Source organism: Colletotrichum scovillei (genome assembly GCF_011075155.1).
Source record: "Colletotrichum scovillei strain TJNH1 chromosome Unknown Contig00001, whole genome shotgun sequence".
Classification (NCBI taxonomy): domain Eukaryota; kingdom Fungi; phylum Ascomycota; class Sordariomycetes; order Glomerellales; family Glomerellaceae; genus Colletotrichum; species Colletotrichum scovillei.
In genome coordinates, this window is record NW_023336259.1 from 700,881 (window position 1) to 728,842 (window position 27,962).

The window sequence follows — 27,962 nt, forward strand, 5'->3', positions numbered from 1 at the left end:
TTTTCGAGCCTTTGCTACACTAACAAGCATCTGTGGTATGTCGCCATGTCACGACGCTGATAGTAAACCGAAGCCAGGGACGTGGGATTCGCGACTAGTGCTTTGTGGTGGAGACATCGGAAGCATGGAAAGTCTGGAGAAAGTGAGTTGCAAACTGCTTGCAGATGGTTCGTGACAGCGGATCTCGGCGGATGTGGCGCTGGTAGGGGGTCAGATGTTCCGCAAGGTGGTGCGAGCGAGATCCGGCGAGATGCGATGGAGGCCCACTTGTTCTTCTATACATCATCTTGGCCCCGTCTTGCGTGCTTAGGCTGGCCAGCTTGAGGCTAGCTCAGTAGGTAGTTCTTGACTTCTGAGTTCCGGGAAAGGGTGGTTGTTCCGGCTACATTTCTCCGTCGTTGGATATGTCTTATGGCATCTATTGTGCAGGTCTAATCCGAAAAGTACAAGTATCTTCAAGTTACAACTCAGGTTGCTGTTTCCAGGCCTGCGCTTCCTCAGACGCTGGCGGGATCCGGGTCCATGTATCCCGACAAAAACCAGCTTAGCTCACCACTCATGTCGAACTGCGAAGGGGCTACAAAGTAATCTGGTGCCAGCTGGTTTTCTGCAAAACCGGACCATGTAAGCGGCCCATCCAGACTGGAGCCAATGTCATTGAGACCAGCCGCACTGGCTAGAGAGGCCGGGTAGATGTCGGCAGAGTCCGTCATCGTCATGTCCATCGTTTCTGAAGTCTGGAGGATTGAAGGCGTTTGGGGAGGATCGGAGTGCTGTAGCGCGACTTCGTCCGCAGTCTTGGCGTTGCTATCGAAGCTCTGAGATAACGGATGATACCTGCTCAGCAAGTTATTCCGCTGAACTTCGCTGCTAACTGGCGCGAGCTCCTGTGCCTCTGCGTCGTTTTGTCTTCTGTTTTTATCGGCTCCGACCATCTTTTCGACGTCTTGCTGTAGTACCGCGATGATGGGCGCGATCTTGGCCATGTCGTCCAGCAAGGTGATGTTGCTCTGGCACAGAGCCTCCACTGCCTCGTCATTGAGCTCCGCCGTCTCGCCGGTGATCGGGTCGACGAGGCCACCATACAGCTTGCACCGTCGCGCCGTGAGGAGCGTCTTGGTACACTGATGGACCATGCTGCCGTACCCCAGACGGAGGGGGATACGCGTCTGCTTCGACTGCAGGGCACCCTTGGCTCGAAGGTTTTGGAGATGCTCCCACAGTCTCGCTTGACGTAGAGCGTGGGATACCGCAAGTGCGCGCCACTCCGATACGAAATCTGGCGGGGCGCTCGCGAGGAATTTCGGCGATGCGCTCTCTCTGTACGCGGCTGGGAGTGCGACGCGGAAGAGGTCACAGGCGCACTGGAGGTACCACGAGTTCAGCGTGAGGTACGATGAGAACTCTGATGTGGTTGAATGGGAGAACATGTTGAGTTCGCTCAGTTGTAGGTGTTTTGGTGTGTTTTTGAGGAAGAATCGTAAACGGTCTCGCAGGTCTTTCATGGTTGTGACTGCTTTGGAGACCGCTGCTGGAGAGTGGTCCGAGTGACTATCTATGACGATTCTCTTTGTCAACCTGTGGGCGTCAGTATTGATTCTGCCCTTGAAGAAAGGAAAGGTCTTTGAATGCCTACCGCAGTATCTCACAGCGAAGCGGCAATAGCATGATCAAGTAGGCATTAGGCCCAGCTTCATGAGATGCAAGTGCCTCCACACCGTCACTTAGCCTGCCCGTTGGCTTCATCAGCCCATGACGGAAAGCATGCTCCGAGTTCGGCAACGAAGTCCTCATCCACCGATCTGGCAACGAGGTGAACTCATCCAGACCCGCCGAGAGCATCTTATCCATACTCCACACATGCCACACCAGTCGCCGCTCACACTCACGCTTGATAAGCGCGGCGGTGGTATCATTCTCAGCAGTTGGTCTCTCGTCGTTGAGCTGGAATGAGACTGCTAGCCTCGCGGCCATGCTGATGAGCAGCCACATCTTGCCGAACTGCCTGTAGGCGAAGTTTTGAAACATGGAGAGTATTAGAAGTTGGATGTTGAGCACCTTGAAGACATTGAGGTTGCCGAAAATGTAGGCGTCTACTTCTTTGGCCCACTGGACGGATAGGACTCGCGACTCGCGCGAGCGGGAGACGAACATTGCTGCAGTCGCGCATATTGATGTGCAAAGGATGGGCGGTAGCTTCCCGGCGTAAAACTCTTCCATTACGGATGGCCGGTGAAAGAAATCGTGGCCTATTGGATAGACGTGGTCAAAGTACGCCTCGAGATGCTGACGGATTACGTCTGTACTGAGGAGAGCGTGGTCTAGGGCAGTGTTCAGAGACACCCTACCGGCGCCATACTGCTGATTGAGTGTAGACTCTGCCTCATAGGAGGCGCTCTGGCTGAAAGTGCTGCTTGATTCTGGAGAAGCAGACTGTTGCTGTTGTCCGCCGGCATGTCTGCTCTTACGCCTTGATGTCGATGATGGATATACGCATGATAGGTTCCTGCGGTTGCAATGGAAGCATTGCGGGCGGTGACCGGAGCACTTCGCCTTTTGAACACGGCACTCCGTACATGCGGCCGCGATGCGCCGACGTTTGGTCCCGGCTTCCGTCAGAGCGTCTGTCGGGGCCGAAAGTCCTTGAGGATTGGGGACTTCTGGTGACAGGTAGATCTCCGAGTAGTTGAATGTACAGTCAAGTCTTAGTCGACGACAGTTCTCACATGGTTCAGGGCCCCCAGTGCATTTGACCTGGCCATTGTCAGTATGCTTGCCCATCATGTGCGGAGGCGGGGAACGGGGAGGCCAAAATGCGGATGCTTCAATTACCTTTCGGCGCTTACACGTCAAGCACCGGGGTCTAGGTATCGGTGCCCGCTCAGGTTCGGCGACCGGACTGGGGCTCGGCATTGTGTCTCGGTTTCCTCCGTTTGACAGGGCGTAAGTTTGAAGAGAAACTCAACCGCCGCGGAGCTCTTGCATCAAAACTTCGTTGTCGAGACTCAACGGCGGCCCGGGATGCGGAACCCGGAAGAGACCGAGGATAATATGCCCCGGAAACCCCAGTTTTCCCACCGAAATACACTGACGTGCTCAGCATGCGGGGTCGCTCTAAGCCTGTTTGAACGCAACACAGCCCACAACGCATGGGATTCAGCGAATCCGAGGGCGCGAGGGGGCCCGAAGGGGCAGAGCACATCATTGCGTTGGAGGATTGCGGAAGAGTTGCTCGACGCAATTGGACAGTTATTCTAAGCACTGGTGTGAGAGATGGTGATGTCTAAGAATGCCGTGCGATTGTCCTCTGTTGTCAGGTAGGTTTACAACACTGAACACTCTGTTACTACATGCAACGTGTTTTCCCACGCTGCATTTGATTTCAAGTTGGTTGGCAGGTGGCATGGAAGGATCATGGTCAGCATTCCCCGAGTCATTCGCTCGCGTTTGAGTCGTGGAAAGGCTAACATTGACCGAGTTGGAGTGCGGGTGTAACTCATTGCCTGCATTTGCTCTCTAATAATAACATCTCCTCGAAATAGTTTGTAGCAGAAAATAGCAAAGCCAAGCTGGTCGTGGCGGCGCCTCGAACAACTAACACAGGATGAAGCATTCTTGCATCGACCTCATCTCAAAATCGGAAGACACATTAACTGGTTTAAACCCCAAGCCTAATTACTGCGATAGATCTCGCTCTACGATCTCGTTTGCACAATTGGTTCTCACAGAATCCCACAGAATGGAGACTCGGACTATGAAGGAATTTACTCATCGGATAGAAACCCGAGGTGAGATCAAGGTGAAACGAATAGTATCGAGACTCGTGAGTAACCATACTGACAGGCACTTTGGCACGCCACATGGAGGAATGGAGCCACTGATGGAAGATTGAGAGATTCTATTATTACTTTGCGACTTCTTCAAATCACAATTTCTACACATCAACCCGGTCTTCTTGACCCCGGCTCTAGAGAGAGACTGAATGTGTTGTGCTCAAGGGCAAAATCGAGTGATTCCAGCTGGTCGGGTAACTAGGGAAGTTGCATAAGAGACCAAGTTCCAGGTGGTCTCATATGCAACTTCCAGGTAACCAACCAAGTGATTGTGATTTCGCTTTTTGTTCTCATTCTTCGAGCTAACTGAGTTGCCGAGGCTCCGTGCCGGAAGCGGACTGGGTTTGTGTCGGAGCCGACCCGAAGCCTCCGGGTGGAGCTTGCTTCGGGGCATGCAAATTTTGTCCCCATCGCACCAATTCCACCAATTTTCCACATTCGAAATTTGATCTCTCCCATCCTCGGCCTTTCCATCAACCAGCCAAATTCAGACTCGTCTGCCCGGCTAGCTCAATCGGTAGAGCGTGAGACTCTTAATCTCAAGGTTGTGGGTTCGACCCGTAAGCATATTCAGTCTACTACACACAACGCCAACACATTACTAACTCCCACCAGCCACGTCGGGCTCAATTCCCGTCAGCGATTGACGCATATCTTTTTGTACATTTCGGACCTTGTGATATCAACTTCTGTGTCGGGGATTCACATCACGTTTTTGCTTGCTGCCTGACTTGATTCCCTCTCCTGGACTGAGATCATATGACTACCTTGATTGAGGATGACCATCGTGTTTCTATTTGGCCTTGTATGGGAGTCATTCTCAAGAAGGCAAAGAAATATTGCTACTGCATTCTTCAAGAGGTCGTCCTAAGCAAAAGAGTAAGTTTTCTTCGGGTGTCAGCAAATACATCAAGAACATCACATGATAGCTCGGTGTGGGCTACGTTCGTTTAAGCTACCTGAAATATCAAGGCCCCAAGAGAGGTTCACTCTCCACAAGCACCCAAGCATCCGGGGCAACTTCAGGCAACTTCATTTTGACGCTAAGAATCAAGCCCTCGAAGGCACTTAAGGCTTATCAGGAATGTGCTGCACCAATCTGCACCTTCAGCCAGTGTTGAGGATACCGGAAAAACTTTCTCTTTCAACATTGACGGGCACACAACTCGGGTCTTGGGAGCGAAACGCCCGCCGTTCTGTTAATCAAGCCACCTATTGGCCGAAACTACCCATGTGATAGTCTCAAACGCCCGCTGAAACGCATCTCAGTTGCCAGATGTAGAGTGGTTATCACCCGTCACAACTTGGCAATGTGGACTTTGAAGATATAAGGACTGCTTTTCTCCCAAGGTAGATGAAGAGATCAAAAAAAGAAAGTACATCTTTGAAAATCAAAATGCAGTGTACCGAGACTTCCGGTAAGAAGACGCTGAGTTATTCTGCGGATTCATCGTGACCACGGCAATCATGCACACGGTACGTGTATACGAAATCGGCAGTCGCCGATTTCCAGATTTTGGACCAAGCAGCAATGAAGGTACTGGACTAATACCGACAGGGCCCCTTAATGTGCGGGAAGTCTTCAATATGAAGGCATCGACTGAAATGCCGACTCCTCATCACAGTAGTTGAGCCTGAAGTTGGCTATGGTTATCTCGCCATCACTGTCGTGGGCCTACAATCGCCGGAATACCCGATACTAGCATATCACTGCATCTCCCCTCGACCACCCATTGACACCGAAGTCGGAGCTTACGCACGAAGTCGATTATAGCAAAGGCCCCAGAAATGGTCTATCAAACTGCCAAATCTGGTAGTAGCGCAAACGTGGTCAGCAGGACTTACCCAGTTCTGCGTTGCTAAATCATCGAGCACTCCCCACGCCTACATACGTCAGACCGCTGAATGTGGAGCGGCAGCACTAGGAACTTCGCGCTTCAGATGCACCGTTATGGTAGTCGGAGCTTGTTTTTCACAAGTTGCAGAAGACCGGCTCTTTTGGTTTGCTATCCGACTATTGACCATGCAGGCTTATCAGTGATCCATCTGCCAACATCTCGGTGCGGAAAGTGGGAAGTGGGGGCCGCTCTACGGAGGACCCTGGTCTCTTCGCACGGCAGTTTGTCGTCTTCAACTGTTTGTTGATAAGTTTGTGTTCGCTCAGACTTTCTTGAGAAATGCAAAGCTAAGCTTATCCATAGGCAGAACTTCACTCCAACCATCTGGTCAGTCGATCTGCACCTCATCGCGACTGGAGCCTTCATCCTCAATTCGGGAAAAGTATCCTGCTTTGCCTGCCGGAGGCGATCCCGACACGGCTACAAGAGATAAGCTCGCAACACCAGTGGAATATGACTGCTGGAGGCTCGTCTCAACGACCTTCTATCCTTCCCCACATCAGTATTGAAAGAATACTTTTCGAGGCTGTCCAAAGCCCTAAAAAGGCAATGCGATCCAACTCCCGGTAACAGTCTTGAGTGTAAAACCGGCGAGGTCGAAGTTCGAGATTCTTAAGTCCCCCGCACGATGTTCACAGACGTCGGGTCAACCCCACCTCGAATGCATCCCTGAACCCCCTCTTAGAGCTAGGAACCCCTTGCCCTTGACTCCGCATAACTGGACTTTGAGATAAGAAATCGCCATTCAACAACACAACCGCCATGAGGGCAACTTCGATTATCGATATGCCATTCAGTCCACATTTATTGTGCTATCAGTACAATCTCGGATTCGACTAACAAACTTGGACTGGCGTTATCGAGAGCTCTGCCCCAGTCCCAAAGGTACGGGCCCGACGCCGTTGGCCCGAGTCAACCGAACCCGCCGACCTACATCGATCCGCCGTCCGAACGTTGAAGCAATCGCCAAGACACCAAAGACTGGAGAAAGCAAACAATGTCACGCCTTTGTGTTACATACAGCCCCACGGGATGAACGGCATATAGTCTTATCCGTAGGCCGCGGCCCGCGATATCATCGGGCCCCTGCCCTAGCTCGTTCGCGAAACGTCACGACATGGGCGCCACGTTCTGCAGCTCTCGACTGATTATCTCTCGGCGCTCGCTTATGCAGATCAATCCCGGCGTGATAGGACACTTTCAATACCGCCCAGAAGCCATCGCGGCAACGATGGTACGCAGCAGGTACCCTGTCTCGAGAAGGCGAACCCCTCTAGAGCCGTCCATTCCTCTGGGACCGAGCTGTTTGGACGAGGTTGCCTCGCTCCCGACTTCCCTTCGCATACTTAGTGGCGCATTCACATACTGAGACCGGTTTAGCTTGCGTGCTGCAGATTATCATAATGTTGATGTCAGTTGATGTTCTAATGGACAACTTGGAGATTACCCATCGATACAACTCTATCACCGGTGTCGGGGTAATGCCAGGTTTGGCTACCTTAAGTCAAGTTACTCAGGTGCAACATCACCAAAAGCCTAAGGTTCCACAAGATCCTCAGCTATCTTCCAGCTTTTCCATAAAAGCTACCCAGATCCGTCATCATTGTTAGAATGGACTTAAGATCTCTACGCCCTCCTGAACCCTAAAGACTCCGCCAAGTTCTTGGACAACATGGGCTTCACTTCGGCAACTCGCGCCTTTAGCCTGGGAGCACTCCTTCTCCTAGGCCCAAATTTGATCCCTCAAGTCGATGGCCTTCCCAAGACATCATGGGCTCAACAGAGGGCCAAAGGGCATGGCAGGAAAGCTCTCAGCCAGTCTATGAACAAGCGTCAGTTCAGCAATGGCAGTGAGCCAGCTGACTGCGTAGTCCACGATCCGATGGACATTGACGCCCCCAAAGACAACATTTGGAGTGGTCTGACAGGCCCTGAAGCTGCTGGTGTAACCGAATGGCTCTTCGCACAGAGAGAGTTGAACCTCACTCTGAGTGACAATGCTACCTCCTGGGATAACACAATGTAAGTTGATTCAAGACTGCCTGACTTTAAATCGGTCTCCATTCTGACGAAAACACATAGTGTCTTGGTCGAGCTCATGCAGCCAAATAAGTCAGACGCTCTGGCATACATCGACGGCAGCGGCCCTGCTCCAGCCCGATATGCCCACGTCTTGCTTGACTTCCGCGCCACCGAGGAGCCTGAGTATCAAGACATTCTAGTAGGCCCATTGCCGGTCACCAATGGCACCACCAAGTGGGAGCGACTGGACTACCCTTACACGCGTAAGACTAGCGGTCGCGTGCGAAACCTGGATGCCGACGACGACGCTATGCAAGAATGGCTCTACGATGTCAGCAAGAGCATCGCCGACATCACCAAAGATCTCTGGAACGCCACTGCTCTTGGGCTCGAGAACGACACCTTGGAAATCTGGGGTATTGATCCCTACTACCAGGATGACGGCCGCATTCAGCGCTGGGACACTTTCTGGAGCATCCCCGACTCCATCTTCGACGTCGGCTCGATGATGCCTATGGGACTGTTCTTCATGTCTGACGTCACCGGCCGCGACCCTTCCAAGTGGATTCTGGAGGGATGGTACTACAACGGTGTCTTCTACGAGAATACAGAGGAGTTCCGCACTGCGTACTGGGGTGGCAACGTTGAGAAGCTCGGCGGCAACTTTGCTGGAGACTGGTCGGCTACAGATCAGCAAGGTCAGGTTCTTCCTATGGACACCATGGCTCCTCCGACTGCGGTTGCTCCCCAAGGCGCCAGATACTCTGTCGACGCTGAGAGAAAATATGTTGAGTGGATGGGCTGGTCGTTCTATGTTGGCTTCAATCGAGACACCGGTATGGCTCTCTATGACATTCGTTACAAGGGCCAGAGGATCTTGTACGAACTCGGTCTCCAGGAGGCTTTGGCTCACTATGCCGGTAAGCACCACCCTGAATTCCCATGCTAGATGGTCATCTAACAAACCCTAAGGAAGCGATCCCACCCAGTCTCACGTAGCATACCTTGACACATACTACGGTTTTGGCCCGTTTGCCTTCGAACTGCTCAAGGGATACGACTGTCCATCATATGCCACCTATCTCAACTCCTCGTTCTACGTTTCCGAGTCCACTCACACGCACCTGAACAGCATCTGTCTGTTTGAGTTTGACGCCGACTACCCCATGGCTCGACACTCGTCTCAGGACTACGTCACAGCCACCAAGAATGTCTACTTCACCATTCGTTCCGTCTCAACCGTTGGCAACTATGATTACATGTTCAGCTACAGCTTTTTCCTCGACGGCAGCGTTGCCGTAGAAGTCCGTGCCTCCGGCTACATCCAAGCCGCGTTCTACGCCAAGAACGACGGCTACGGCTTCAAAATCCACGACCAGCTGTCTGGCAGCATGCACGACCACGTGGTCAACTTCAAGGCTGATTTTGACATCTTTGGCACCGACAATACGGTGCAGCGCATGCACCAGGTCCCCACGACGCAGGTCTACCCCTGGTCCAAGGGCAAGGCGTTCAACACCATGAAGGTGGAGCGCGAGTTCATCGAGAACGAGGACCAGGGCCGCTTCGACTGGAGCTACAACAACCAGGACCAACTCTTTGTGCTCAACCAGGACGTCAAAAACAAGCACGGCGAGTACCGCGCCTATCGCATCCTGCCGTACACCGGCGCCGCGCATCTGACCGTCAAGGACTCGAACATTCTCAAGAACTCCGCTAAGTGGGCAGTCAACGACATCATGGTGTCGAAGCGCAAGGACACGGAGCCGCGCAGCAGTCACCCATACAACAATCAAGACACTGAGAACCCGCCGATCAACTTTGATGCGTTCTTTGACGGCGAGAGCCTCAACCAGACTGACCTCGTGATGTGGCTCAACCTGGGCATGCATCACGTCCCTCATACTGTGAGCCATCATGTCTTTAGCCGCCCACATCAGACGGGCACTGACTTAATTAACAGGGTGACCTTCCCACTACCGTCTTCACTACGGCTCACTCCGGAATCCAATTCGTAAGTCCAGCCAACTTCAGCGAGTGAGATTACGAGCGCATATTTAACCTGTTACAGATGCCTGCGAACTACTTCGACATTGGCCCGAACGTGGAGACGGTCAACATGGTCCGCATCAATTACTCCAACGGCACCACAACGGATGTCTTCACCTTCAACGCTGAGACGGACACATGTGCGCTCGACTACGAGCCTACGCAGGCTGATCTGTGGACTTACAAGGGCGATGTGGTTGTTCGCAAGTTCCCCTACTTGCCGGATGACCCCTACTATGACACGGATAGCATCTAGATGTTGCCATCTAGACGACTTGGGTAATATTAATGATGCTGAATGATTGGTCACGATATAATGACGAAGAGGGACAGGTAGGAGGGGTAGGCTACAATAGCAGTTGAAATACACAAATAGTACAGACTACTCGACATGTCATCTTACACTTTGCGCCGACTAGACCTGAAAGGTTCTTTTGCGATATCTTCAGCAAGGCTTCGGGCATGGTCGAATAGGAGTGAAGCCATCCCACGGCGGAGGTCTAAAAGGAATCAAGGACCGAAATCCCTAAATCCTTCGAGAAGGCAATCATAGCCTTGTGTTGGCTTACGTTCTGCAACATCAGGCTACGATGGTTCTTTGAGAAATGAGAATCCCTAAATTGAATGATCATGTCAGCAGTAAAGGCAAGGGGGCGGCACGAGTATCAAGGCGTAGCATCGCGGCTTACTGAGCTACCTTAATGTGTGGTGAACGCTCATTGCTGACGACTATTTGGAGAAAGTTTTGGGGTTACATAGCATACTGTTCAACCCCAAAGATCAGATCCGAGAAGGCGGTTGGCTCAAGATCGAGAATCTCGTTCAAAAAAGAAAGAAAAGCGCGGGAAGGATTTTGAGTGATGAGAGGAGAGACGCTGTCAGGTACAACTCTCGTGCGCTGGTCCAATGAGGTCCCGACAGGTCTTTGATTCGGTGAAGATTTTGCCCGAAATAGCAGCGGCACGCCGGGGGCTAATTTTCCCGCGTGGTGCGGTACGTACCGACTCCCGACCTCTGGGCCTCCCATGTTCACATCTGCGCATCATCTCACCATCCTTGTCTTTTCATCCTGGCACCGATCGAACCATCTGGCATCACCACTTCGAACAAGAAAAAAAAAGTTGAATGAGAATCGCCTTGGAAACGGCAGCATTTTCAAGACTCGACAAGGGCTCCCGTCGAACCCAGCAACCAGGTGGGGATTTGCGGGCCAAGAAAGATGCCCGACTGGCCTCTGATCAATGATTGATCAGCGCTGATCGTCCGGAGGGGGCTCCGCGAGGAATTCTCGGTTGTTGGCCATTGACTCAGCCAAGTCACCGCAGTCATCCCAGCCGGCACCCATTACTCAACTTCCCCGGGGCATTCACGCCTGGGTCTAGGTCACGAACGCTGATCCGGGTCGTGTCGCACTCGACTACGCAGTAGGGCAAGACGGTATCGGTCAATGACGATAAGCGACGTTCGATAATGCCGCCGATATGTGCCTCCTCGCCAGGCGACAGGCGGAAAATGAGGCGTTCTGTTTCCTCCCTCCCTTGCTCCATCGCCAAGTGGCTGGTTCACGCCTCGGACGTGCAGATTCGGCTACCCCTTGCGGCCCTGGGGTCTTGGGCCCGGTAGACGCGACGTAAGTCATCCATCTACGATCTACTCACCTAGACAATAGTCAGATTTCCCGATTCGAGAGCCGACAGCCGCGCTGTTCTCAAAATACCTGCCCGTCAGCATGACTACCTTTTGGTGTCGCGCCAAATCATTCGGCGGCTCCTCCAAATGGCACCGCGCCAGCGCCTGTCACCATGCCACCGAACAAAGCACTTTAGGGTTCCGCCAACAATGCAGCCAATGTCACGTAGCTAGGCCTCTGTCCGGCGGAGCCTTCAAGCGCCGCATGGAGAGAGACGCTTTTCCGAAAGAGGAGTCAAGTCTCTTCGCCCTCCTCTGGCCTCCCTTCCCCGTCAACTTTTCGTTCGCTCCGTCCATCGCATTTTCCTTGATTTAGGTGGTTCTATCTTTGCTTTTCCTCTTCCCAGTGAGACACTGGCTCACCTTGGCCATCAGCTGGAATCCGAGCGACAGGATGCCACTAGTTCGCCTTGCCACCGGAGCCAACGAGTTGATTATCGGTGCAGCTCTTCAGCGTCCATCCACATGCGACTTGCTACGCGACGTTGAAGATTTCCCAGCGGCCTGGCGTTCTACGTGCCACATCCCCTCATCCAAGAAAAAGGTGCCGCGAACCAAGCCAGCCCACTCATCATCGGAGAGATATGCCACCTGCCGCCCATTGACTTCTCCATGCCAGTCCTCCCAGCCACAACTTCGAGAAGTGAACTAGCGCGGATCCCCAAGCGGCCGGGATCACTTTCCTGGACCTGACCGTGTATCTCGGCGTCTGCCGTGCGAGCGAAGGAGTGGTGAGATGGGGCCAAGCCCATGGTTCGTACGTCTTCACTCACGTACGCATCCGCGCATCCACGGTAGCCAAGGGCGAGAGATAATCGGAGTCAGGGACGACATCTCCCATTCCTCGACTCGGTCGAGTAAGTGCAAGTCAAGCTTAGCTCCCGCGGTGACAACTTTGGGGCGAGACACGCATCCACTTTTGACAGGCTGACTCTCGGCCATTGAGCCTGTTTCGACGGCCTCGGTGTGTTCACCTTTGGGCTCACGAAAACAAACGGTCGAGTGAGTGTCTCCGGAAGTCCAAAACCCGACAAACGTTGTCTTGGGTCTTCAGTTAGCATTCCATCGAAGCATCCACCTCAGCTCAGTTGGACCTCCTTTTCGTGTCGAGGATCCTGGAAAACTCGAGATATGATGGATTCTCGCCCGTTTGGGACGTGTGGAAGGTGGACAATGGCCAGATGGGGGAGAAGTCTCCAGCCCTTTTCCTCTATTGCGCGCACAGCAAACCGCTTTCTACTCTCCGAACTGACTGCTCATCTCTTCCATTCTTCATCATCCTGTACTTCCAATTCCAGGCAGATGCCTGTGGCATGACATCCATCTGACAATCTGACAAGTGTCCGATATCTCGGATCAGGCCGCCGTGAAGGGACCTGTGTGAACTATGTGAGGCTGCGCTAGCTGCAAGCCTCACGTCTTTCAACAGTCAAGTCTTGCTTCTCGTGGTACCAGGGCTCGACCACGCCTTGCATCCATGATGCAACTAGTTACTAAGGATATCCCCTTCGATGCGCCACGCTGCCAAGGGCAGAGCCGTCGCTGAGCAAAAGAGAGTATACGGCAGTCACCAATGTCTGCGCAGCCAATCCAAGTACTCTGCGGACTTCCACATCTGACTTTCCCATTAACACATCTATTTTGAGACCCGGCCACCCGGCTTGGCCGCATCCACTCTCGTGGGAACATCGACCCTGGACGCAACCATGCCGCTGACCGTGCCGCCGCCCGCATTCTCTTCAATCCTTCCATTCAACCCCACGTGACTGGCCCGGAGACGACGGTCATCGTATGCCACCATCGATGATCCAAATTGGGCACCTTGAGGGAGGCTAGACCCCAGCGCTGGAGGGGCTCTATTTCGGATGCGATTGTAGTCGAAAGCGCCCCATCATGGCACACGTGGGATCAAGGATCCAAGGCATGTGAAGGGTTGATAGAGACATTCCCTGAGGATCATGAAGGGAGTATTTATCAGACCATCGAATCCCCCTCAAGTCGTGATGTTGTCTCCTTTCAGTCATTCAAGTATCAAACCTCATCATCTAGTGGTGCTTTCTGATCATCTCGCTCGCCCTCTTTTCTTTTTCGATCTCCCCATTCCTTATTCCACACGGGCCTCCATCTCTGTGCAAGAGTTCCTTCTTTGGGCCATCTATCTCGTACTGGCCACTCTCTCAGTCGTAGCATTTCATATACTTGGATCTGCTACCCACGTAGAAGAGCCACTCTTTCATTCTCTTTCGTAAGTCACATTTGATGAGCTTTCGAGGTTGGTGGTGGACGGCACTGATAGTAATGTTAGTTACTTGTCTTTAACCTGTATCAGCCATGTCTTTCACAACGTCTTCTTCAGTCACACTACCGGTGCCTGTTGTAGAGAATGTTCACCACGACCTTCAAATCAAGACCGGCGACGAGAACAACTCCGAGCTCACCTTGACGCCGCCGACTAAAGTCTTCTTCCCGCCGAGCAGCAACTCATCAACGCATACTCTAGTAGTCACCGATGGCGCTCCTTCTCAACCCCCGACTCCTCCCGCATCAAGTAGCTCAGTCGACGACACTGACGACGAAGACGACGAGATTCCCGTTCCCTCAAAGAAGGGCACCCGTCCTTACCGATACCTGCGCTGGAACTTCGGCTCCGTCTACAGACGCATCTTCAGTCTCGCGTTCTTTGGAAACATTGCCGCCCTCATCTTCGTCATCATCCGCTCCCTTATTGGAGGCATCCCGCTCACGCCCCAAACTTGCGCCACGGCCGTCTCAGCAAACATCCTCGCCGCCCTCTTCATCCGCAACGAGCACACAGTTAACGCCCTTTTCAAACTCTTCGTCCTCTTCCCATCTGCGAAGGCCCCCCTCCGCATCCGCCGCACCTTTGCCAAGATCTACTCATACGGCGGCATCCACAGCGGCTGCGGCGTGGCCTCCTTCTTCTGGTTTGTCGCGTTCCTCGTCGTCCTCACGGCCCAGCTCAAGAACCCATCAAACGCCGTGCGAGCCTACATCCTCCTCGACAGCTACCTCATCTGCGCCCTTCTCGCTGCCATCATCGGCTTCGCACACCCCAGGGCCCGTGTCCTTCTTCACAATTGGTTCGAGGGCACTCATCGCTTCTTGGGCTGGTCCGTCATCGTATTCTTCTGGGCCCTTGTCCTGATGCTCGCCGCAGACGACAGCACCACGGCCGGTACTCCTTACGCCGTATCCCTCATCCTGACGCCGTCATTCTGGATGCTCATCGTCATCACCCTCTTGGTCGCGTACCCCTGGACCCGACTCCGCCTGCGCGATGTCGAAGCCGAGGCCATGTCAGACCACGTTGTCAAGCTCAACTTCAACTACGCAGACGTCCACTACGGCCAAGCCGTCCGCCTCACCGACGCGCCCCTCCGCGAGACCCACGCCTTCGCCGTGATCCCAAATCCCGCCGCCCCATCCACCGACATCGAAAAGGCCCAGTCAACAGGTGGGCTCTCCAACGCTGGCAAGAAAGGCTTCTCTGTTCTCGTCTCGAATGCGGGCGACTGGACCAACAAGATCATCAAGAACCCACCAAAGAAGATCTGGACCCGTGGCGTCCCGCAGTACGGCGTTCTTCGCGTGGCCGGTCTCTTTGAGCCGTGCATCGTCATCGCTACAGGTTCGGGGATCGGACCGTGCCTAAGTCTCTTCGTGCAGAGGCCAGATCACCCGGTGCGCATCATCTGGTCGACGCAGCGGCCGGCCGAGACATACGGACAGGGCGTCATCGATGCGCTCTACCGTGCCGACCCGGACGCCGTCATCATCGATACCAAGAAGACGGGCCGGCCTGACTTGGTCGCGATTACGTACCGCATCTGGGAGAGTAGTCGTCGCCAGGCTCTTGGTCTTGCGCAGAATGAGGGTGTTGTCACGACGAAGACGAACAAGAACAAGATGGGACCCTGCGAAGCTGTTGTCATCATTTCGAACCAAAAGGTGACGAGGAAGGTTGTATATGGACTTGAGAGCAGAGGTATTCCCGCATACGGCGCCATCTTCGATTCATAGACCGGGGATGGGTCGCTGTTGTTATCTCCTATGCTTTTCCGGCATTCTTCATTTGTCACATCATAATTTTATCTCCTATGCTTTTCCGGCATTCTTCATTTGTCACATCATAATTTTTTCAGCTTTTTAGATCTGGGTCATTTGTTAGAACTTGCATAGCGGGCATTGCGGCATAGGTAGCAGGCGTTTTGGTGGCCACGATAGAGCAGAGGTTCTAGTGTTTCTTGTTTTTGTCGAAAAAATACCAGAGGTTCGGAGAGGGGCAGCTGTTGTACTTTTGCATACTAAAGGTGTAGAATAGATTGCACAATTGAGTTCATCCAAAGAGAAACACCTGATTTCTTGCCATCCCTCTTGTCACGATAGTGGTCTTTAGACTCGAGCGAAAGAGTTGACATTTCGAATCTGAGCATCATAATCGACTAGCTCGGTCTTCAGGTCATCAGCCAATCACGGCACCCCATCTGGTCGGTTAGCTCAGTTGGTTAGAGCGTGGTACTAATATTTCACCTGAAATGTTGTGTAATGCCAAGGCCGGGAGTTCAAGCCTCCCACTGATCATCTTTTGCTTCTTGTCGCAACTACAGCCCTATCTTGCACTGGTGAGAAAAGGTTTGGTGTTTTGGGCTGAAAAAACGACGTTGCTTCTTAGCCTTCGTTCCTTTTCGTTCCTCCCTTCCCTTTCGGACGAACTTTCCTGAGTTGGAGTCGCCAAGAACGCACTGTGTACAAACGACAAGCCACGTTCGCGCCACTTTCCCCCCAATTTGAAGCGACTTCCCCTGTCTGGAAGGTGTCGTCCAAAGTCTACCTCTTGCTTTCTGCACGGTTTACGAATCCTCCACATTACCCCAACACAACTTGTGTTTTTCCCGTTGATTTCCATATTCCAACATCACCCAAAGACAATGGCGATGTCTTTCTAGGCCAGAATATCGACATCGAGAGATCCGGCTTGGGATCTGATGACCCATCATCAGCTCATCAATACGCAGCCTGCATGGCGTCGTCGCATCCATCTCATTCGAAGAAGATGAACCACGAGATTGCCGCACACTCATGATCCTACAAGAACCTCCATCTGGCTGTACCGGCGACCGAACAAAAGACCCTCGTCGACCTGACGTTTACGGACTCGGAGCTCAATCCCGCATTCTTGTTGCGGGTCGCAGGCACCCAAAAGTCATATATTACGGGCCCTCCACGACTCGAATTGGGCCTATGTGACCTCCCATTTCCACCGCCCCTTCTCGTTGCGTTATTTGGTTCTTCCAATCGGCGTTGTCGCCAGTTCGTCGTCGCCCTTGGCTTCGGTTGAGTCAGTACCGCGCTGTCGCATCGCCGCGTACCGAAATGGAACATGACAATACACGGCAGGCGACCTGTCAAATTAGCCGGCTGCATTTGCTTGTTGATGACTACGTACGAATCCATCAACGGATCAGAGTGACGAAAATGCACGAATCCGTGTCATCACACCTTAGCTGAATAATTCTTACGAATACCTCGCACCGCATTCGAGGGAGTCGTCTGGCCTGGACTCGTTTCACACAAGAACCCAAAAGCAAGACACTGTGCGCCGCCGCACCAAACGCCTGGGATATCGACAAACTGACATATGCGTTTGCTTGTCGCCTTCCCCCCCCGCAATCTCGTGCCAAAGCCAGTGGCGTTGTCTCGGTACGGATACAGGGGCTTTCCAAAGACGCATCGACAGCGAGAAGCCCAAGTCTCCAGTGCCCTCGAGGGTTGCATCCTGATGATCCTCTCTCCTGACAAGAAAGCCAAGAAGTCCCAGCTGACGCCCCTCGACCCCGGCTAGACCCCCGTCGATTTGGGAAGCCCGGATCGAAATGCCGCACCGCAACGTGGGGCTGCGTCTTGTTGCCTCCGCATTCCGTTCCTGGCAATGCCCTGCACGCCTGTTTCGACCTCACTTCACTGTCCAAGACATTGCATCTTGATGTATCCAGACTCGCGGTGTTCCTGTCAAGTGTCATGACTTTCAGATACGTCAAGCACAAGTTGAGGCTTTATCGACGCTTTCTTCTTCTTGATTTTCTTTCCCAGCTTTTGTTTCTTCTTTCTCGCGTGCTGGTTCGTCTCATGTGCAAACACCCGAGTCCCCCGCGTCCAGCGCTTCATCCCGTCCCTTGCCCCTTCATCTGATTGCTGGTTTCTCCCGCTGCCTCTGGTAGATTGAGGTGCCTGGATCAACCCCGGTCATGAGGCTTGACCAACAAAGGCAATTCAGCACTGTTACATTCCGTTGGAAAGAGGCACAACCCCACCACTTTCGACAACCTATGCCGCTCTCCCCATACTGTGATGGACCCCCTTGACAAACATTTCCTCCTATCGGTGCAGTTGCAAACCATGCATCCATCCACAATCACGGGAGATATCACTGGTCAAGCCGTATGCTGGATGCCTGTGGTCATGTGGCAGAAGTTGCCAACTCCAGGGTATGATATCTGAAAGAAGAAAGCAGTAGGTCCCGGGATGGCGGCGAGAGAGACAGCGTCCAAGGAGGTGTTGGGACTTGGCAAATGTCACTGTTCCTTTAAATCGTCTCTTGCCCTCCCAGAAGGCGAAGGCAGGATCCGAAGTTTTGGTTGCTAGACCTGTGTTGACCTCGACGTCCGGTACCATGAAGTTCTTCAGTCGTTCTGGTGCTCTGGCAGCACTCCTGGCCACAACATCTTGTAGGTTTTTGACAGCATCAAGGATGATTTACTTACTAACATGCTGTTCAAGTCCTCGATGGAGCTGCCGCCCAATCCCCGACACCGGTTGTTTTGACCGACTCCAAAACCGGCATCATCTTCGACACTTGGTCCGCAACGAGCGCTCAAACGGCCGGGGGCATGACATACGGTTTCGCTCTGCCACAAAATGCGTTGACGACGGACGCCAACGAATTCGTTGGCTATCTCGTAGGTCTTCTCAGCCCGTCGCCCACCTCACTGACTGACGGTGTCCGTCTAGCAATGCGCTTCTAAGAACGGCCAGGGCACTGGCTGGTGCGGTATCTCTCTTGGCGGATCGATGACCAACAAGCTACTTCTCATGGCATGGCCTAGTGGCTCCGATATCTTGACCTCGTTCCGCTGGGCAACGGGCTACGTGATGCCAGACGTCTATGCAGGCGACGCCAAGCTCACACAGATCTCGTCCACCATTAATGCGACACACTACACCCTCATCTACCGGTGCCAGAACTGCTTCAATTGGAACCACAACGGTGCCACTGGCAGTGTCTCGACGAGTGCGGGCTCTCTCGTTCTAGGATGGGCGCAGGCCTTCACCAGCCCGACCAACCCCACGTGTCCTGCTTCGATCAACCTGGTTCAGCACGACAACCAAGGTATCCATGGCGCCGCTCTGGATGCCAACGCTGCGAACCCCTCGTACTCTGCATGGGCCGCTTTGGCGACCAAGACTGTCACGGGAAGCTGTGGCGGCGCCACTACAACTTCGGCGCCACCTTCTACCACCACTGCGGCTGGACCTACCGGTGTTCCGGTTCCCTCTGGCACGTACGACTACATTGTCATTGGAGCAGGAGCTGGTGGCATTCCCTTGGCCGACAAGCTGAGTGAGGCTGGCAAGAGCGTCTTATTGATCGAGAAGGGGCCGCCATCTTCCGGCAGATGGGGTGGCACCATGAAGCCGACCTGGCTAGAGGGTACCAACCTGACCAGGTTCGATGTCCCTGGTCTTTGCAACCAGATCTGGCGTGATTCTGCCGGCATTGCCTGCCAGGATACCGATCAGATGGCGGGTTGTGTTCTGGGTGGAGGCACCGCCATTAACGCTGCTCTTTGGTGGAAGGTTTGTGTCTCTCGGCCGATGGAATTGACGTTGATGCTAATATCTTGTAGCCATATGCCCAGGACTGGGACTACAACTTCCCGGCCGGATGGAAGTCAACCGATGTCGCTGCCGCCACAAGTCGGGTCTTCTCTCGCATCCCCGGTACCACGACACCATCTCAAGACGGCAAGGTCTACCTGACGAATGGCTTCAATGCTATTGCCGGCGGACTTCGCACTGCCGGATGGTCGGAACTTGACCTTAATGCGAACCCAAACTCCAAGAACCGCACGTTCGGCAAGACGCCGTACATGTACTCTGGTGGGGAACGCGGTGGCCCCATGGCGACATACCTTCTCACAGCAAGCAAGCGCAGCAACTTTAAGTTGTGGACCAAGACGGCCGTCAAACGTGTTGTTCGGACTGGCGGGCACATCACTGGCATCGAAGTCGAGCCGTACCTGGACGGTGGATACACCGGAACGGTCAATGTGACTAACATCTCGGGCCGAGTGATTCTGTCCGCAGGAACCTTTGGCAGTGCCAAGCTTCTCCTTCGCAGCGGCATTGGCCCACAAGATCAGCTCGAGATCGTCAAGAGCTCCACTGACGGGCCTACCATGATCTCCAATGCATCTTGGATCAACCTGCCTGTCGGATACAACCTGGAAGATCACACCAACGTGGGTCCCACTGAGAACTTTGGAAGATCTGAAGATTGAAGCTGACTGGGTCTAGACTGATACCGTCGTCACGCATCCCGACGTGCAGTTCTACGACTTCTACGAAGCGTACACTGACCCCAATGTCACGGACAAGAACCTCTATTTGCAGAAGAGAAGCGGCATTCTGGCCCAGTCTGCACCCAATATTGGCCCTCTGTAAGTTAACCATGTCACTCGCTGATATCCGTTGCCTTTGCGCTAATGCCATCCCAGTTTCTTCGAGGAGATCAAGGGTGCCGATGGCATCACTCGGCAGATGCAGTACACGGCCCGTATGGAGGGCAGTCTCGGGGCCCCCGACGGCAGTAAGTGTTCTTTCCAGGCTCACCATTATTCGATGTCTAAACATTAACACGCTCCACAGAAACCATCACTATTAGCCAATACCTCGGCCGTGGCGCGACTTCACGCGGCAGGATGACCATTCAGGCCAATCTCGGCACCGTCGTATCCACCGTACCCTACCTCCGCGACCAAAATGATGTCGAGGCCGTCATCAAGGGTCTCGAGAACCTGCAGACCTCCCTAAAGAGCGTGGCCAACCTTGTCTGGAACTTCCCTCCGCCGGGTACGACGGTCAGAGACTATGTCAACAATATGCTAGTCTCGTACTCGAACCGTCGCGCAAACCACTGGATTGGTAAGTTGACTCCCCGCACTCTCTCCTAACTCAGACCCGTCTGCACATCAAAATCGCTGACAGACAATCTCGGAAAAGGCACGAACAAACTCGGTACGAGCGACGGTCGCAGCAAAGGCGATTCTGTCGTTGACGTCAACACTAAGGTGTACGGCACAGACAACCTCTTCGTCGTTGATGCCAGCATCTTCCCCGGGATGGTCACCACTAACCCGTCATCGTACATTGTGGTCTCGGCCGAACACGCCGCCGCCAAGATTCTTGCCCTCGCAACCTCGACAGCGCAGCCGCTTTACGGGCAGTGCGGTGGATCGACATGGAATGGCAGCTTCCAATGTGCTACTGGGTTGAAGTGCACCGTTAAGGACGCCTATTACTCTCAGGTACGGATGCCTTGCTTTTCTTCATATCTCCTGCCCCAATCTCTCTAGCACGTCGTTCAAAGGAGATGATGATGATATTAACGCGATTGACAGTGTCTCTGAGTGGGGTTTCGAGGCAGGGTGTCCCAAGTCGAGGAGCGCACGTGGCGCGCTTTATTTCCCAGTTCCATTCACCATATTTTCACGTGTACATACTCATTTTTGCACCATCTATCTTCCGAGTATATATTTCCATTGGATTCCTCGTAGCCCCGAGGTATATTTATATCCACACTTGACTCCATCCAGCGCACGCCGTTTCTTGAACGATGAACAAGTTCTTGTTTACCCCTCGGTCCGGTGTTCTACTCAAACATGCGCACCAATGAAAATAGGACTCGGCACTACGCCTAACCCCACACGCCAACTGACGTCGTATCTGAGATCTCCCGGCACCTGGATCATCCCCAATTCTGCCTCTTTCTGGGGAGAGTCGTGTGGTCCGCCCCTCTTTCTAAGGTTCTGTTTTAGTCGACGTTTCCCTGTTCGTTTACTTCGGAGGAACCACGTCTGGCCGTGCCTGGCAGTGTGTTGCCATGTGCCTGTTGATAACGACTGGAGACACGAGAATATTGATGGGGCCGAAAACACATGGGATGAGCGGTGACTTAATTTCCCTGATTCGAGCATATACAGCTCAGCTTGAGTCGGTCGCCCAGCTTATCAAGCTTTCTGATTGAAAACCATAAGGTACAAATATGGTCTGATTCTATCCACTCTATCCGTACCTATTTCGTGATGACCCTCGTGACCGTCTATTCGGTGGGTGCAATCCACGCGCGACCCGGCCCCGAAGTCCCCGGTGCCTTGCATCTCCCGTCACGCCTTGGGTTGCCCTCAACACGACACTGGAAGCAGATCTTCCAGCGACGGGAAAACTCTAGCGCCCCTTGGCACGTTCCGTGGTGACAGTGCGGTACTGCAACGGCAGTGTGGGATGGCCGAGCAGTCGCCAGTTACGAGCCAGAGAAACCTTGATTTAACCTCGGCGCCGGCCGTGGCGGGGGCCAGTTCGCTCGGGCGCGCCTCTCGTAACTGGGCTAGACTAAGCTGTAGCGCATCTCCATCTCGGGGTGTCTTCGCCGACAGCTTCGCCGTTATTATTGTCGCGCGACGATACCCGCCCCGCCATCACGACGCTTGTCCAAGATGAGAACGACAGGGCCTATTCCCACCACACCTATGACGATGGTCAAGACACGACGTTGCGTTTCCCCAGATTGCGGGGTGTGTCAGTCAATCTATGTGGGTTTGACAGCTCCCGAATAATCATGATAAAAGGACTCGACGTCCCAGAACCATTGCGAACCTGTTCTTTTTCTCGTGTGCCTCAGCATCCTCCCATTCCCCCTTACCTCACTTGCACAAGATGCCCTCCCTCAAATCCCTCCTCCTTCTTGGTGCAAGCCTGGCCGCGACCTCGGTCCAGGCTTCGCCCATCCAGTCTCTCGACTTCAGCGGCACCTCCCTCGCGCCTCGCGCCGACCCGAGTCTGACGGGCTACCTCGGTGCCTTCTTCCTCGGCGCGGACCCTTACGTGTACCTGTACCTCTCCAACGGCAACAACCCGACCTCGTTCCGCGCGCTCAACTCTGGTTCGCCTGTAATTCGGCCGACCAAGGGAACGGGTGGCGTGCGTGATCCTGCTATCGTTGTAGGCGGTGGTGCGGAGAAGGGCAAGAAGTGGTATATTGTCGGTACGGACTTGGACATCGCAAAGGTATGTTTCTGCTCATGACTCTCTGATGGGGAACCCTGGCGCTTATCGTGATTTTACTCAGACTACTTGGGATGCGGCCCAGAGACAGGGGTCCAAGGGCATTTTCGTCTGGGAGAGCACGGATCTCGTCAACTGGAGCAACGAGAGACTCGTTGTCGTCGAGAACTCTAGCGCCGGCATGGTGTGGGCTCCCGAGGCCATCTGGGATGCTGCCAAGGGCCAGTACCTCGTCCACTGGGCCTCCAAGTTTGTGAGTCCACCACCATGCTTCTTGTCCTCGAGGCTCTTGAAAACTAACCACGGCGTGCATAGTACCCCGCCTCAGACCCGAACCACACCGGCAGCCCCGGCGCCATCGTGATCCGCTACGCCTACACCTCGGACTTCAAGACCTTCTCCACCCCGCAGACCTACATCGACAAGTCCCCCACCAACATCATCGACCTCAACATCCTCCCCACCGGCACCGACGGCAAGTCCTTTGTGCGCTTCCTCAAGGACGAGTCCCTCAAGACCGTCTTCGTCGAGGTCTCCACCACCGGTCTCTTCGGCACCTGGACCCGTCCCGGCGGCAGCTCTGCTGTTATCGCCAGCGGTGTCGAGGGCCCTGCGTCGTACTGGGATAACCAGGTTGCGGGCAAGGCGCATGTGTTGCTTGATTTCTACGGTGATGATGGGTACAGGCCGTATGAGACGACGAATGTGGCGAGTAACTCGGGGTGGACTGCTAGTTCGCGGACTGGGTTCCCTAGTGGGTTGAGGCATGGTGGTGTTTTGCCTGTGAACCAGACTGTTTATGATGCTTTGGGAAAGCGTTGGGGTTAAGCGATTAGGGGATGTTGAGAGGTCGTAATGAGTGTACATATTTTCAAGTTGGGGTGAGCTTCGTAATGAACATAATTGTCATCAATAGTTCCGTCATGGTGTCGTTCCGAGTCTAGATCAGCCAAGATACTACCTAGGAAGAACTCGATGTTCGTTTGTCGCATAGCTCTACCTGCAGAAAGTTCCAGACCGGGTGGAAAATCGGCAGGCTTACACCGAAGAATACGCCAAGGCCAGGGGGATTTGTGGACTAATTTGCCCCTTGTCCGAAACATCGCGTGCACTCTTAAACGTCCATAACTTTCAAGAAGGGATAAGTAGAAAGGGATCAGGGTGTGAATTGAAAATGAAGAAGAACCGAATGTGACGCGAACATGAGCTGCCTGTGAGTTCATGTAGGCTCACCAACTTCGAACTCGCGTTCTTGCCGAAACCAGGCATTCAACAATCCTCCACTACCTTATGCCACGTATACTTCAGACGCTGCCCATGTCTAACTCCACCTTTTAAGGACATATATAGTCTTGCGATCAATGCTTTGCGAACATTCTGCTGAACCACCCCAGTCCAGTTCCATTGATTGCTATGTGACGTCCAAATCGAATGCTAACACGTTTCCAGCTTCCAAAGGCATGCGAGGGATGATGTTTGTCCGTCCTAGGATAAAAGAACAAATTCGTAGCGTCCCAAAAGCATTGAAAACGCTCTCGTTATCCTCATCTCGATCCTCAAGCTTCCGCCGAACAGAAGTCTGGTAGCAGCCTGGCTTCATTTGGATCAGAGCACGCTTGAGCCAGGGAGAGCTGATACTGGAGTCTCGTCAAGTCGAGCGACTCCTCTGATATGGCCATTGACTTGACACCGACGTCGTACGACCACTTCGCGTACACGATAGACGTAAGGCCGAGTACAAATCCTATAAATGCGAGGAAAGCGGCTGCAGTTGCGATCCAGAAGTTGGCCGACTCTATCAAATTGAATCCCTTAGAGTCAGGAAGGAATTGCCAAATTCCGCTCCTCTTGCCTTCAGAGATCTCAATGAGCTTCTTGATCTTGCACCCCCAGTAAGGATAACTCTCTAAGTCAAGTTTCCTCTCTCGACCGCAGTAGCCCAAGTGGTGGAATATCTGTCTCTGCTTCCTGAGAAAGGACTCTGTGCAGCGATCGTTGTGCGGGAAGAGAAGATTGAGAGTATCCAAAGCTTCACAGATTATGTCGTGTGGCACTATGCAGTTTTCTGCCTGTCTTGAGTGCGCCGAGAGCCATATCTTGTGTTGGTATACCATGACGATGGTTGTTCGCCGGTTGATCTCGATTTCCAAATGCCGGTCCAGTCGATCCGTCCATAGGACTTGGCAGTTGTAGTAGACGGCTAGGTTACTTAACGTAAACTTGTAGTCAATGATGCCATGGATTGCTTCTGGAGATTGTCTCTGAAGAGCTCCTGCGATCACCTGCCTTAAGGACAATCCTTTGGTCCATAATATTGGCGGTTCCGGCTGCGGTAGTGTCGAAAGCCGAATCTTCATCATGGTGACCAAAGAAGCTGCAATTGATACTATCTCTCTCAGCCGATCATTATCCTCCCCGACATCCTTGAAATTCTCAATGATATCATCAATTGTTTCATCCACCAAATCTCGTACGCAGGTCATGATAGCCTTCATTTTGTCGATTTCCACGACACCAGGCGAAGACAGCGGTTTTGTTCGCCAAGCCCCGCTTATATTATCTGTTGCATGGCTCGAAAGCCTGACATAGTGTTCAGGACCGAAAATGCTGGTCAACATTGCCGGCCAAATTCGTGTACAAATCTCAACTTGTTCTAAGTCCCCCGGGGGCAACTTGGAGGGGGAAGCTTTTGTCCTCGACAAGCCGAACATGTTCATAAGAAAACCAGGGTGTGTCGCAAAAACGACGTCGTTCGTTGCGGGTAGCAATGAACGCCAAATATGCCATACGACGGGTGCAGTTCTCAACCGATTGAGACGGGATTGACACAAAGATAAGGTACTTGAGGGGGAGAACAAACATATCCCTGGTGTGTCATTGTAGCATTGCACAGCCTGTACACAGCCTGAATTAGGTGTCTTCCCGACCACTTAATGAAAATCAATCTTGGGCAAGCCTGCATGTGCGAATACAGACTTCGTTCTCATCATTGGCTTGGGCTGCATATGCCCCTCGGCGATGACGGAGCTCGTAAGCCCAACGCTGCATGTCAGGCAAATTTCTGCCTTGCGGGCGCACCAAGAGCACCACTTCAAGCTGATCGACCCTCCCGCGCTTCTCTTGACTCCGATCAAATGTCTCCAGAGAGCAAGCCTTCAATGTATTCTATCTCGCGTCGGAGCCCCTTCCACAGACACGTACATACGTTTTCCTGGCTCTCTCGCTATCACCCGTTGCTATTTTACGAATGAGCCCTTTTCGACAACATTAATCTTCGTCTTCATGAAAATGGATGACATGGATAAACTTGCTTCCCGAGATAAGAATTTTGGGCTCCTTCATAGAGATGCGCATCGTCTCAACCAAAAGAAACGCGGCTCCATAACGAGTAGGAATAAGAACGCTGATGCTTCTAGACATTTCACCACAGCATCTTCTTTGAACAGAACGACACTACATACAGAAGCACCTGGGGGGCTCAGTAATGCATTGGATCCTCTAGACCAGAGCATACTGTCGCCAGCCACCTCAACCGAGGGTTCGCCTATCTCACGTCCGGCCCAAGCACATGTTTCTGTTGTCTCGGACGCTATTCTACCGCCGAGTGATGGCCACTCACGCATCTTTAGCATGGAGAGCTCTCAGACAGATAGCCTCTCAGCCGACGAGCATCTGTTACCTATCCCCTCCTCCAAGCTATGGCTGTGGGAGGAAAGCTGGCGGTGGGATGAGCGAATATGGGTGGCTTACGGAACTGAGATACCCGTTCCCTCACATATTCAATCAAGGTTGGAGGAGATAAGAGAGGAGACTTTGATCAATTTGAAAGAGACTCAGAATGAGATGATGGAAAAACAAGCCAAAGAAACCAGTTATCACAAACAACGACCTACGCGAAGGAATTTGCACGTGGAAATCCGGATGTCGGGGCATCAAAAACGCCTCAAGAGAACAGTCATCATTTCTCCCTGCATTTGGATTCTATGTGGAAGTAAGGAGTTTCGAGATATGGTGCGAAAAGCTCTTAAAGGAGGTCTGGCAGGATCAATAGCAAGAAACCTCTCAAGCTCACGAGTGGAGATCCACGCGAAAGCCCCTGAGTTCAACGCTACTGAGGCCTTTATTCCTCTTCCTCAGCTACGGCGAGATATGGAGAAAGGTTTAGGGCTGAGATATGGAGAAATGACCATAATTCATCACGTTGAGGCTGATCAGCGGACTAATAGGTATTCGTCAGCCTGTGGCTTACTATGTTGTTCTACAATCCTCAAAGAGAACAAATTGATCGGGCAAAGAATCTCAAGAGTTGGTGGGCTATTGGCCAACGGTTTCGAGTCGTTCAACAATATTGATGTCCCCATCGCAATGACGACGTCACACGGCATATTCGACTACATTCGGCAGGATGACAACACCGCTAGCCCGTTGATGGATGTCACAAGCTTCTCGTTCGAATCTAACTTGCCACGCAATATCAATGATTTTATCACTGTTTCTGCATCCGAATCAGATTCCGACTCTAGTTCTGACGACGATGGCCGAGGATCAGACGATGGGGATGCACAATCTATCCAATTAGCCTGGAGAGAGGAACAGAGTCTAGGGAAAAGAGACCCTGCAACGGTGTACAAGTGGATGGCAATTGAAGAGGTTGTCGGACTCAAATTCGCCAAGCAGCGATTCCCTGGTGGACCTTTGGACAGCTCTGAGCCAAGCGATTATGCTCTCCTGACTTCGACAGATCTAGCCGAATTCCGCAATGCGACCTCTTGGCAGAACCCTGCCTCAGGGCGTTTCCCAGACGAGATCACATCGAGCCTGAAGAACGATCAGCTCACGGAGGGAGCTCTTCTTATGGTCTTTGCTAAGGGCGAAGTAAAGGAGGCCATGCTGCTCCCTGGTATTTCAACAATGCCTTCTGCGCGAGGAGATCACCTAACAGTCAGGAGAATACAACTCTCGGCGCCATTAGGTACTAAGTTTACCAGACATGCAAACGATTACCGATATTGACTTGGAGTCTTAATTTAGCACGCGGCACTTCAGGTACATGGCTGGTCAAAGGGTCAGCCTTTGCAGGGATGATCGTTGCTTTCTACCCGAATCAGCC

The 27,962-nt window shown here is 52.9% G+C and overlaps 5 protein-coding genes across 5 annotated transcripts; 4 read left to right on the forward strand and 1 right to left on the reverse strand.

Moving 5' to 3' along the window:
* Window positions 1-497: 497 nt before the first annotated feature.
* Window positions 498-2,913, reverse strand: HER10_EVM0008737 (uncharacterized protein; the record flags this gene model as incomplete). The annotated part of the gene is made up of 4 exons (XM_035478247.1): window positions 498-1,169; window positions 1,251-1,578; window positions 1,637-2,754; window positions 2,833-2,913. 4 exons carry the CDS (start codon window positions 2,911-2,913, stop codon window positions 498-500), a joined length of 2,199 nt encoding a protein of 732 aa, XP_035338680.1.
* A 2,917-nt stretch (window positions 2,914-5,830) lies between these two features.
* HER10_EVM0012097 (copper amine oxidase) lies at window positions 5,831-10,058 on the forward strand (the record flags this gene model as incomplete). Its single annotated transcript, XM_035481500.1, has 5 exons — window positions 5,831-7,753; window positions 7,814-8,673; window positions 8,726-9,660; window positions 9,717-9,767; window positions 9,825-10,058. Exons 1-5 carry the CDS (start codon window positions 7,404-7,406, stop codon window positions 10,056-10,058), a joined length of 2,430 nt encoding a protein of 809 aa, XP_035338975.1. The 5' UTR covers window positions 5,831-7,403.
* Window positions 10,059-13,250: 3,192 nt separating this feature from the next.
* On the forward strand, window positions 13,251-15,794 carry HER10_EVM0003802 (tat pathway signal sequence). The gene has a single exon (XM_035473466.1). It carries the CDS (start codon window positions 13,823-13,825, stop codon window positions 15,530-15,532), a length of 1,710 nt encoding a protein of 569 aa, XP_035338216.1. The 5' UTR covers window positions 13,251-13,822; the 3' UTR covers window positions 15,533-15,794.
* Window positions 15,795-18,182: 2,388 nt separating this feature from the next.
* HER10_EVM0011094 (fungal cellulose binding domain-containing protein) lies at window positions 18,183-21,198 on the forward strand (the record flags this gene model as incomplete). Its single annotated transcript, XM_035480534.1, has 9 exons — window positions 18,183-18,237; window positions 18,290-18,468; window positions 18,521-19,366; window positions 19,417-20,031; window positions 20,087-20,229; window positions 20,287-20,378; window positions 20,438-20,713; window positions 20,792-21,096; window positions 21,190-21,198. The coding sequence occupies 9 exons, from the start codon at window positions 18,183-18,185 to the stop codon at window positions 21,196-21,198; spliced, it is 2,520 nt and encodes an 839-aa protein (XP_035338892.1).
* Window positions 21,199-22,148: 950 nt separating this feature from the next.
* HER10_EVM0000292 (uncharacterized protein) lies at window positions 22,149-27,865 on the forward strand (the record flags this gene model as incomplete). The annotated part of the gene is made up of 4 exons (XM_035470080.1): window positions 22,149-22,855; window positions 22,917-23,105; window positions 23,168-23,564; window positions 26,418-27,865. The coding sequence occupies exons 1-4, from the start codon at window positions 22,505-22,507 to the stop codon at window positions 27,863-27,865; spliced, it is 2,385 nt and encodes a 794-aa protein (XP_035337903.1). The 5' UTR covers window positions 22,149-22,504.
* Between the last annotated feature and the right edge of the window lie 97 nt (window positions 27,866-27,962).